Consider the following 11,889-nt stretch of genomic DNA (forward strand, 5'->3'; position numbering starts at 1 on the left):
CCCAATTCTTTTAAAGGATTAATCGATCTTTTATACTTTTCTATAAAATTTAAACTCAGCATATCAAGACCCATCCTGCGGGGATGGTCCTGGGTGGACTGAATGTACGTTACTTTGAGGCCCGTACACATAGCCTGCCTGCTTACATGGGGAACTCATTGATGTCCTTTATGAAAGTTTTATAATTTTCCCTATGAAGCTGTGCACACATTTTCTTATATTTATTCCCAGGTACCTTATCATTTTTGCTGCTATTGTAAGTGGGATTTGTTTTTAGAAACAAGAGGCCCAGCGTGCATGAAATCGTGAGTGAGTAGCTCGCTTCCACTTGCCTCAGCTGGTCGCCCTGCCCATCGCTGCTCGTAGCTCTCTGCTGCTAGTAGCTCTCCACCAGGAGTAGCTCTCTGCCAAGAGTAGCTCTCCACCAGGAGTAGCTCTCCGCCTTGAGTAGCTCATGTCCTGCCCCACCCACTGTGAGAGCTGCTGCTCGTTTGGCTGTGTCACCGTTCCAGCATCACGACCACAGGCCTTTTATGATATAGATTATTTTTTATTTTATTTTTATAAATTATTTTTTAATCCTCACCCCAGGATAGGTTCATTGATTTGAGAGAGAGAGAGAGAAACATCCATGTGAAAGAGAAACATCTATTAGTTGCCTCCTGTACACACCTTGACCAGGGACTGAACCCACAACCTAGGTATGTGTCCTGACTGGGAATCGAACCTGGAGCCTGTTCGTTGCTCCAAGCATCTGAGCCCCTGGCCAGGCCATGGGATTAGCCTGCCTTTGGAATTAGTCTTTGATGTTTTATGTGAATAGTGTTCGTTTTAATGTGTATTTATTAAATATGGACTAAGCAATACATTTTTTTTAAACGGTGACAATGTATTGAGCCATCGCCTCGGTTAAGGAACAACCATGCGATTGCTTTCCAAGCCCTCTGTGTGCCCCCCCCCCAGACCGTCCTCTTCCTCCCCTCCTCAGGGCACAGCCTCTGCCCTGAGGATTGGGTGAAGCACGTTCTTGAACTTCTTCAAGGCTCTGTCCCCTATGGTTCTATCCTCAAAACACCTCTTACGCTTGGCCTGGCTTTGCCGCTTTTCAGAAGTGGTATCGTTCGGATGTGCTGTGCTCCCGGTGTAGGTCCCTGAGGCTCCGCCGTGCGAGCCACGCCTGACGCTGCAACATGTTCATCCGTCGGTCCTGGGGGGCTCCTGGCTGTTTCCAGCCATTGGCTGTTGTGAACATCCTGTTGTGAACATCCTTCGACGTAACTGCTGGGGCGCACGTGCGAGCACTTCTCTGGGGTCTATTCTAGGGTTAGAATGGCTGGGTCCTAGGGTAGAGTCATTTCAGATTTACTGGGTGACCCCAAACCTTTTCCGAGGTTTCCCACCACCAGCAGCGGCATGTCAGTTGCCACGCGTCCTCAGGAATACTCGATACTGTCAGATTTGAGACCGTCGGGCACATTTATGGTATAAAAGGGTATTTAATTCACGCTTCCCTCTGGAGTCTGCAAATGGAGATAAGCTGCCCTCACCCACCCACTCTCCAATGTTGGCATAAGAACTGAAGTTAACCAAGGGGAAAAGAGACGGGAAAATATTTTACACGTTGCACAGTTCTCCGCATACGTAAGATGCTATCATCCCCGATAAATTAAGAGTGTTTTGGAGCATCGAGACGCAATGTCCGCGCACGCCTCCAGGCCCCTCCCGGTTAGAGCTGAGGGGTTTCCAGACTCCCAGTGCCTGGCCCTAGGCCGGAGCGGGGAGCTCTGCTGGGACAGGGACGGGAGCAGAGCCCACCTTCTGAACAAGGAACATTTCCGAGCCCAGGGCGCGGGCTGATGCGGAGCCCTGGGGTCCGGATGAAGTGACCGACAGGGCACTCGCCCAGAGCACGTTTCCTTGGCTTTGTGTGGCTGCCAGAGCATTCTTGGAAAATAAGTCAAGCTGCATTTTAGGAACTCGATTGCAAATGCTTTAGAAATGCGTGTCCAATGTCCAAAGAATTCCCAGGACACCTTCCGGGTGAAGGAATGCAAGCCTGGGTTATGACTGCTGACGCGGCCGTTTTCGGCTAGATTCTTCTATTTTTTTTCCCTTCTCCTCCTGCAACATTTAATCGATTTCAGGGCACTTCCTCACTCCATCCTGTGAGTGCTTGATCTGACGACTCTCTGTAGACCGGAACGTTCCGCAAACGCGGAAGGCGGTTTCGCATCGTTGGCGCTTTCCCGAATCCAGAAGCTTCTACGAGGAGGCTTCCTGCCTAATGATCCTCCGCTGGTGAAACCGCCCCTGGGCGAGAAGGTGCCGGCTGATTTCAGCAGTCAGGGCTCCAAGACAGCCGCTGATGATGAAGCTTTTAGATGTGGGGGGTGTGGGGAGGGTGGTGTCGGGGGAAGGTTGGGTTTTGTCCAGGTCTCTGCTGCTGGCTGCAGCCCAGACAGGCATGTTTTATGGTCAGAGCACTGGGAGAACAGACACCCCAAGATTTAGGTCCGTGTGTGTGTGTGTGTGTATGTGTGTGAGTGACAAAGGTTTGAGTTGGCCAAACCAGCAAGAATCAGCAATTCCTGGAAACAGGAGACAGGCCTCTGAGGCTATGAGTGTGTGCAGATCTTGTGCATTTTTTAAATCCTCCCTCAAGGGTATTTTTTTCCACTGATTTATTTTAGGGAGAGTAGCAGGGGAGGGGCCAGGGGGAGAGAAACATTAACGTGAGAAAGACACACCAATGGGTTGCCTCCTGTTTGCACCCTGACCGGGGCCAGGGATTGAGCCTGCAACAGAGGTACATGCCCTTGACTGGGAATCGAACCTGTAACCCTTGTATCCAAGGGCCGATGCCAGTGGTTGGCAAACTCATTAGTCAACAGAGCCAAATATCAGCAGTACAACGATTGAAATTTCTTTTGAGAGCCAAATTTTTTAAACTTAAACTATATAGGTAGGTACATTGTTATTAACTTAATTAGGGTACTCCTAAGGCTTAGGAAGAGCCATACTCAAGGGGCCAAAGAGCCACATGTGGCTCGCGAGCCGCAGTTTGCTGACCACAGGTCTAACCAATGAGCAAACCGGCCAGGGCTAGTTTTAGGAAGAAAGAATGGGCACAGAACGCCTGGAATCGCAAGCCCTCACCTGTTGACTTCCCTTGGTCTCCCAGCAAGCAGTGTCCAGTGTCCGGTGCCCATGAACATCACAGTGTAGTGAGTGAGCCTCCGGCAAGGTGCTGGGTGCAGGCAGGCGTGGTCCCTCCTCCCTGGGCTCACAAACCAGTGGCCTGTGCTCCCGCGCTGTGTGTCGGAGGGTGCGTGACAGAGACCGGCGGTGGCGGCGGCGAATGAGGGGTTGGAGACTGTAGGGTAACCGGGAACACGGCCCCTCCCCGGCCCCAGCCCCCCTCCCCGCTGTGGGCAATAGTGAAGGCCCTCTGTGAGCCGACTGAGACTGTGGGAGCCTGGCCAGCCCCTCGGTCTAAGAAGTGGAAACTGCTTCTGGGTGTGAGCCGGACAGTGCACAGCTCGCATTCTGATCGCACACCCTCCCCCCCACACACCCGCTTTTCTCCGTTTTCTGCGCTCTGTAAAACCTTGTGCTGGGGACGTTGGCGCGGGAGCGGGGGGGTGGGGGGTTGGGGGGGGGAGCAAAACAGCAGCACCGGCCGGCTGCCCCCGGGGCATCTGCAGGCTGATGGGACTTAGTGGGGCGGCTTCACCGGTGGCAGCGGACGGACGCGGCGGTAAATGTCACCAGTCGGCCACCACGGGGGAAATCCTGGCAAACCCACGTCGTTCACAGCCATCCCTCCGGTAATTTCTCTGGGGTCCACAAGCACCCGCGGAGGGTGTCTGGGCCTCAGCCCTGGGCCGAACACCGACCCGGGAGGAGTTCCCCGTTCGTCCCGAGTGGAGCTACAGGAAGTGCCCAGCGGGCGGAGGCCTTGCTCTGTGGGGACGGGGCAGGAGGGGCGGCAGTGGGAGCGCGTGGGGTGCCTGGTCCCGCAGCCTGGGAGCCGGTACCGGGACACCGTGGGCTCGTGCTTCTGAACAGAAAATAAAACCCCGATGAAGCCTCCGTCTGAGGAGCCAGAGGCTTCTGCGATGGAGGAGGAGCAGCGTGGCCCTGTGTGCAGAGGGAGTGAAAGAAGCAGGAACCCCCACGTCCCATGTGACGATTCTCAGCAGCCCAGCCCCCGCACGGAGCTGTTCTTGGGGGTTTCAGGTCTTCATGAAACAAGCCCCTCCCCGCCCCCCCGGCAGGGCCCAGCGGGGGCCCGGGAAGACCATGGGCTTTGCGGCCCTGACTTCCACCCACTCACTGGCTGGGGACCTTTGGCAAGTTACTTCATGGACACGAGCCTCCGGCTCCTACGCTGCCCGTCCTGGGTGTGTTAGGAGGACCCCGTGGACCGATGTTTGCAATCGGGACCAGGCACCACCCCGCCCGTGGGTCCCCAACCAGCCGGAGCACCTCCCGACGCCTAGAGGACAGTCACGCAGGCGGATGACTGTCCCAGGAGCACGGGCGCGTGGGAAGGGGGGGAAGGGCGTCTGGCTCAGAGCAGCGGCTCTCGGAGACCGGGAGACAGGCACTGAGGCCACTGACGCGCGTCTCGCTGGAGGGATCGTCTTTATTTGCGTGTGGTCGCCTTTCAATGAGGAGTGGCTCCCATCGCGCCCGGTAACTGCGGGCCTCGCTAGCACACATGCAGGCAGCAACGCTTCCTCACAATGCAAGCAGCTCGGGGGAGCTCGTGGCAGGAGCGGGTGTGAAACAGGAGTTTGGTTAAATGCAAGCAGGTTCCCGCGGAGAAAGAGAAACGCGGTACCGCCACCCGCTCCAAGGAGAACCGATAGCACGCGTGTTATTTCACTTGTTCTCACACGGCTGTTCCCGGGAGAAGCTGGCTCGCGCCTTCCAAGTGCACCTGCGCTGTGCGCCTGAGTGCCTGCCAGCCCAGCGGGTGCGGGGAGCAGGGGTCTAAGGGGCTCGAGGGAGTTCCAGGGTCGGCACCAGCCTGCTTTCCCGCGCTGGAGAGGCGTGTGACAGCGTGGGATGCGACAGCGAACGGGAGCCCGAGGGGAAGGGCTCAGCCCAGTGCCCGGGCGCTGACCGCCTTCAGCCCCGCTCTCTCCCTGGGCTGGGCTGCCTCAGCCTTGCGGGTCGGGCGGGACCGTGGTGGCTGGGATGGGGTAGTCCAAGGCGCTGCAGTCATCGGACAGGAACACCAGGTCCTGAAAGAGATGCACCGGCAGGACTGTCACTGAGGGCGGCTGCCGGGCCCGGGCACGAATACAGACCCCCTGGTTGCCCTCCAAGACTGTTCAGTAGCCCGGCCGGCGTGGCTCAGTGGTTGAGCATCAACCTATGAACCAGGAGGTCGCTGTTTGATTCCCGGTCAGGGCACATGCTCGGGTTGTGGGCTGGATCCCCAGTGGGGGGCGTGCAGGAGGCAGCTGAGCAATGATTCTCTCTCATCATTGATGTTTCTCTCTCTCCCTCTCCCTTCCTCTCTGAAATCAATGAAAAATATATATATATATATATATATATATATATATATATATATATATATAATACATATTTTAAAGACTGTTCAGTTGTTCCCTTTGGCTGAAAAATTCCCGTCTTACCCTCCCAGGGAGAGCCAGTCATGTCTTCACATTCCCATAGAATCTCAGATGTTCTTGATGATTTGTGGAATCCATGCATGCACGGGTTGACCAGATGGACAGATGGGGAGGAAGTGCATGATGGATGAACCTTAAGTGCAGAGCAGCAGCTGCGGGGACGCCACGGAAACCAGCCAGAGCTCACCTTCAAGTGCCATCGAGGCAGTAACACCACTATTCACTGTGCTATTTATGCCTAACTCCCGCCGTCCCCCTCCGTCCCCCCCTCCCAACACACACACAGGGGAATGAGGGGGGAAATGGGCGTGGGCAGGAAATGCATAAACTATAACTTAACCGCTCATTATTAGCTTCCTGGGAGCTTGCTCCGAGCCAGCCTGTGGCTGGGAACGCCATGCTTAGGCCCCTCCCGGTTCTTAGGCCCAGGGAGTTGCCGCGGCGCCGGCACACGGTCAGGGTGCGGTTAGTGTCCTCCTCCGCGGTCCTCGGACAGTCGCTGTCCTGTCCCCAGGGCACTAATAGGAAACTGGGCTTGGAGAGGTGAGGGGTGCGCCCACCCGGGAAGCAGGGGGTGCAGACAGGAGCTCAGGGCTGTCTGGGCCAAAGCCTCTGCCCCTCGGACCACACGAAGGCCAGGCTTTCCGCATCTCAGCGGGGCCAGTCCCTGCCTCTTCTGTCTCCTCCCTCTTCTCCCTGTCACAGCGCACGCCTCTGACCCCGGGAGGGGGCTCCACAGCCCTCTCCCCACCTGCCCTGTTCAGCTCCCAGCCGAGTGTGTCTTACAGGGTTAGCGCCGGGTCCTGGGTGCCGTCCCCACATCCACGTGGGGCTGGCTCCTGGAGGCCGGGGGCTTGTCCTGGTCCCCATCACTTACCAAGGGCAACGATGGTTGTGGGAGGGTTTTGTGAACAGGAAGCACTCCCTAAACTTTACCTCCTCCTGGTCCCCTCCCCTCCCAGCCCTCCTCTTCTTTTTTTTTTTTAAATATATTTTTATGATTTTAAAGAGGAAGGGAGAGGGAGAGAGAGATAGAATCATCAATGATGAGAGAGAATAATTAATTGTCTGCCTCCTGCACGTCCCCCACTGGGGATTGAGCCCACAACCCGGGTATGTGTCCTGATTAGGAATCGAACCCAGGACCCTTCAGTCCACAGGCTGGCGCTCTATCCACTGAGCCACACCGGCCAGGGCCCACCCTCCTCCTCTAGACGTCTCCGCTGACAACACTAGACCAAGAGCTTCTGTGACGTCACTCACCCTCCTGCAGAAGGAGTTCATGATGGTGTAGAGTTTCCGCACTTTATCCTTCAGGGCGTCCACCGGGGCCACTCGCCAGCAGTGGGGCGAGGCCACGAAGTCCCGCAGCTTGGCCAGCACGCAGTAGTTCTGGGAGTGGACCACAGGGGGCGTCTCATGGGAGAAGCCAGGAACCAGAGGGACCTTCTTCTCTGACCTAACCCCTCCCCCCCGCCTCCCCCAGCAAGGGGACCCCTCTTACGTGAATGTCCAGGTACAGCCGGGGCAGGTACGTCACACACAGCTCCTGCAGGAAGGGAGACGCGTCGCTGTGATGCCCACGGGACACACCCTCAGCCGGGTCACCGCAGGCTCCCTGCCAGCCCTCCCGCGCCAGCCCAGCCCAGGTCCCTGCGGCCTTGATGCCGACACACAGGACTGCCTTGTCCTGTGGCCACTTTCCTCCAGACCCAACCTCAGAGGGCAGGCTCCACACCATGAACTAGGAGTTAGGGAACTGCATACGCGTGTGTGTGTGTGTGTGTGTGTGTGTGTGTGTGTGTGTAGCCACCCCCACAAGTACACATACATACATGCCTATGTTTAAAGTTCTATAACTGTAATCCAGATATTGTAATATACATAATAGACTGTTGGAATATGCCTATGTATGCATACTCGGTATCACTGCCTTTTACTTTAAACCCAGATTTCGGTCAAGCTCTACCAGTGCGGGGTTTATGGGACCAGAACCCCTTTGAAGTTCCCTGTGTGACCGTGGGCAGATCTCCTTCTCCTAGGTGACTCAGTTTCCCAGCTGTGAAATTAGAGAGTTAGAACATGTAACCTCTCCACTTCCGTCCATCGCTGCAGTTCTGAGCCTGTACATTTTTTACGTTTTAAAATCAGATTCCTTAAAGGTGTTCGTTCTGCATATATACTAATAATACCAAGGGATCGGTGGATAAACTGTGGAGCAAGTACACAACAGTCCATTGTTACAAAAGAACGTTAATATATGTGATGGTGTCACTTAAAAGTAAATTGCAAAACTGCTGGGCTGTTTGACCCAATATGCTCACACACATACACATGCATGCACGCACACATGCACATACATGTGCACACACGCAGATGCATGTGCGCACTCGCACATGCACACCACACACACATGCATGCACTTACGCACACACACTTGCACACTTACGGGCGCACACACACGCTCACACAAGCACTTGAACACCCCTGCGTCGGCCGAAAGCAGAAATACCCTCCAGGATGTTATGGCAGCAGCTGCCTCCAGGGGGAAGAATTGCCAGTGATATTTATTCCCTTCTTTGTCTTTTCTGCATTTTCCCGCCGTTCTACAAGGTATATGACTTCCACAATTAGGAAGAAGTAAACATTACTTAACTTTTTAAAAAGAAAATGCAAAGAAGGTGTTAGGGTACCGTAAACCCCGTGTCCGAGGGACGCCACCCTGCGCTGGAAGTGTTTACAAGTGACAAAGGGGCACTTCAATGTTACCACAGCTTTTCATGGAGTTTACCCCGCATCTCGCCCTGCGCTGCAGTCAGAGCCCGGCCCGGCCCTGGCAGCCCCGCGGCCTGACCTGAGCGGGGCCTCCCCTTAGAAGAGAGTGATAACAGCGGCCGCCACTCCGGGGCCCGTGCCGGCCCTGCTCTGCCTGCTGCACTGAGTCACTCCCCGAACCCTCACAGCTGCCGGGAGGGGGCGGGTGCCCAGCCGTCCCCTCTCCCAGAGCAGGACACTGATGAGGGGCTGAGTGACTCACCCAGGCCCCCCGGCTGGTAGGGGAGGGGCGCAGTTCTGGGAGTCGCCCCCTAACACACTGGCCAGGGAAGGGAATGAATCAGCCACATTCCCTGCTCCCCCTTTTACTCCGAGTTCTAGACTCACTGGGAGGTTTTTCCTTCCTTCTTCACATTTCGCAATGGGCCCGCTGACATTTGCTAGCAAGCTACAAGCAGCAATTGTGAAGTCTTTGGTTACTTTTTCTTTGTACTTAAAGCACAAACCGTTGGTATCATATTTAAAAGGATGGGAATAAAACACAAATATCCTTAAGAGGAACAATGACCAGAAAAGAAAAACAGCACTTTTTTTCATTCAAAGGCAAACTTCGGGGACCTGGGTCTGCACGGACCCCCTGGCCCACTCCAGACGGGGGGACTCACCGAGGGCTCCGCGGCCTGCAGCCTCTGGAAGTCCCGGCTGATCTCCCGGCTCAGGCCCAGCATCCGGGAGTAGCAGGTTGGGGGCGCGGGCCGCACGGCCGGGGGCCCAGCCAGGAGCAGCAGCAGCAGCGGGAGCAGCCAGGGCCTCATGGTGCAAAGGGCCTCCTGCAGCCCCAGGCCGTACCCCTTTAAGCGGCTGCAGGGGGGTGGTCCTCCACGCCTCCATTTCCTGTGGGGCCCGCCAAGGCCACGGGCACGCCCACCTGGCTGGGGACACTGGATCCTTTCAGACCTGAGAGGAGGGGTGGCCTGGGCGTGCAGGATGCCTGGAAGGGAAGCGCCCCTCACAAGCTTCCAGTAGAAGCTGCTCCTCGGTGGCTTTGCCTGAAATGGCAGGACGGGCAGATGGGGGGCAGGGGGGGAGGGTGTGGAATAGAGGAAGGCAAAGGTGGGTGAGGGGAGGCTCATCAGAGCCAGAGGTGGGCAGCCTCAGACTGGGGCCAGTTAGAGAGCTGGCTGATTTCGGGAGCAGAGCTGAGGAGGGAAAGGACCAGAGCGATGGACTGAGCACCAGAGATCTGGGGCTCGGGGTCGGGCAGCTGGGGGCCAATGCCCACCCACACTGACCAGCCAGGGCACCTGGGGTGGTCACCTGGTCACCTGCCCTCTGAGCAGCTGTGTCTGTGCACCCGGTGCTAGCGCCTGTGTGTGTGGGGGTGGGGGGGTGAGCATCCCCAGCTAGCTCAGTTCATGCTGCGGGCCCAGGCCCCGCACAGAGCAGACCCTCAGGGGTCACAGGTGCTCTGCTGGCCGCTCTCCCTCGACGGGTACCAGTGAAGAGAACGTGCTTTCCCCTTAGATGCTCGGTGGGTGGGACGCGTGTGACTCGCCTCCAGCGATGACCTTGGGCAAGGTCCTTAGCTCTGTCTGCCCTCTCCTTAGAGGCGAGATGGGCATATGTGAGCACTTGGCCCAGAGCCACGGTGAGGAGTGAGACACGCTGAGCTGACATCGCTGAGCCAATGTCACTGTCTCCGTTCCTGAAAGTATCCCTGAGCCGTAGGGGCCAGAGAACAGCCCCACATTCCAGTGGGAAACTGAGGCTCAGACAGGTCCAGCAATGTGCCCAACGCCAGTGGGTCCAACTGGACTCTGGGCCTTCTCTTCCATCCCTGCCCCCCACCCCAGTGAGGGACCGGGAGCAGCAGGATTTGCTGTGGAGATGAGTTTGGGCCCCTGGGCTGCCCGAGACCAGGGAGCGGCCTGGAGAAGGAGAGAAAGGTTCTGACTTAACGCCGCACATCACTCACGTCCCACGGCTGCAGCAACTACGCAGCTGCCGCCCGAGCCGCACAGAAAACCATCGAAGTGAGGGGGGTGGGTGTTCACTCCCATTTCCCAGAGGAGGAAACTGAGGGTCAGGGGATGTGAAACTGCTGAGATCACAGGCTACGGAGGAGGACAAAGCTCCGGCCCTGTGTCTGTCTATCTCCAAGGCCTCTCTCCCTGCACGCGAGGGCGGACAGGGGCCCGGGCAAGCCGCCCACCCAGAACAAACCCCCCGAGGATGCGGCCCAGGGGGTGAGGGAAAGGAGCGCGGTGTCCCAGACGTGGGGCGGCGGGACCCAACACGGCAGCGAAGCCCTGGCTGTGGCCTCTCCCTGCTGTTTGCCTGGTGGGACCCGTTCCCTGTCCGTCAACAGCAGCGTCACCCTGGGCAACGCCAGAGGTCCCGAGGTTCTGCTGATCCGGTCTCCTGGTGGCAAAGCCTCGGGCAGGGAGTCCAGCCTGCCTTCCTGTGCCAGTGGGCGCGTTCTCTAAACACCGTCCGCCAGCGGCCTGGGGACCGGCTCCTGGCGCCCTCTCGGACGGGCAGACCCGGAGGGACAAGCAGCAAGCACAGATGTGCTTCTTCTGATGAAGGAGCCTCCTCGCTCCCTCCGTCCCTGGCGGAGCCTGGTGCACGGGCCTCCCTGGCGGACAAGCCAGCCCAGCCAGGGCCCCAGCCCCTTTGGAAGGCTCAGGGCTTCTGCATGTGCTCATCCAATGAGCATCCCCCTTGGGACCAGGAAGGAAAACAAGCCCAGGACCATGCAGACCCAGGCCGGGCCCGAGCTGGGACGTTGAGATAACGTGTCTGTGAGAGACCCGACCCCGTTCCACTCGGGACAGTGTGTGTGGCTGTCCTCCGCCCTCTGGGTAGACCAGAAGGCCCCCTGCATCCTGAGTCCCAGGCATGGAGCTCAAGGGACCATCTGCCTCCCTCATCCACCTGGTGCTTTTCATTCTGGTTTGGCAGCACCCAGCACCCAGCACTCAGCACCCAGCGGGCAGAGCAGACGTTCAAGAAGGCTTTGCTGACTTAGCCTGAGGGTTGTCAATCTTGTTCCCCAGAGCGAGGCCCAGCCCATTAAAAACCCACAGAGCACAGGCCGAACCAGCCCCACTGGCCGCCCAGACCGCCTGGGGCGCAGGTGGGCTCAGGGGACCACATGTGCGTTCTGCTCACACAGGTGTCCTTTGCCGGTCGCCCCTGCTGCCCCTCAGCCCCCAGCCTGGCCCTTCCTCCGCCTCTTCAGCATCAGGCTGCTCTGCCTGGAATGTGACTGTTAAAAGCCCAGGCGGGAATCTCCCACGGACGAAAGCTTTGTCTTCTCCCCAAGGTTCCTCCCGTCCCCCCAGGCCTGAGCCGGAGCCCGGGCCCCTCGCGGGAGGAACCTGTGACCCTCATTATGTCCAACAGCCCACAGCCAGAGCTGAGGACCCAGCAGGTGAGCGTTGCTCAGCCAGACACAGCGGTT

The 11,889-nt window shown here is 57.6% G+C and overlaps 1 protein-coding gene across 1 annotated transcript; it reads right to left on the reverse strand.

Moving 5' to 3' along the window:
• Positions 1 to 4,628: 4,628 nt before the first annotated feature.
• Positions 4,629 to 9,341, reverse strand: CYTL1 (cytokine like 1). The gene is made up of 4 exons (XM_059682924.1): positions 9,089 to 9,341; positions 7,153 to 7,197; positions 6,912 to 7,040; positions 4,629 to 5,252 (listed from the first exon to the last, which is right to left on the reverse strand). Exons 1-4 carry the CDS (start codon positions 9,236 to 9,238, stop codon positions 5,169 to 5,171), a joined length of 408 nt encoding a protein of 135 aa, XP_059538907.1. The 5' UTR covers positions 9,239 to 9,341; the 3' UTR covers positions 4,629 to 5,168.
• Positions 9,342 to 11,889: the final 2,548 nt, after the last annotated feature.

Source organism: Myotis daubentonii, chromosome 1 (genome assembly GCF_963259705.1).
Source record: "Myotis daubentonii chromosome 1, mMyoDau2.1, whole genome shotgun sequence".
Classification (NCBI taxonomy): Eukaryota; Metazoa; Chordata; class Mammalia; order Chiroptera; family Vespertilionidae; genus Myotis; species Myotis daubentonii.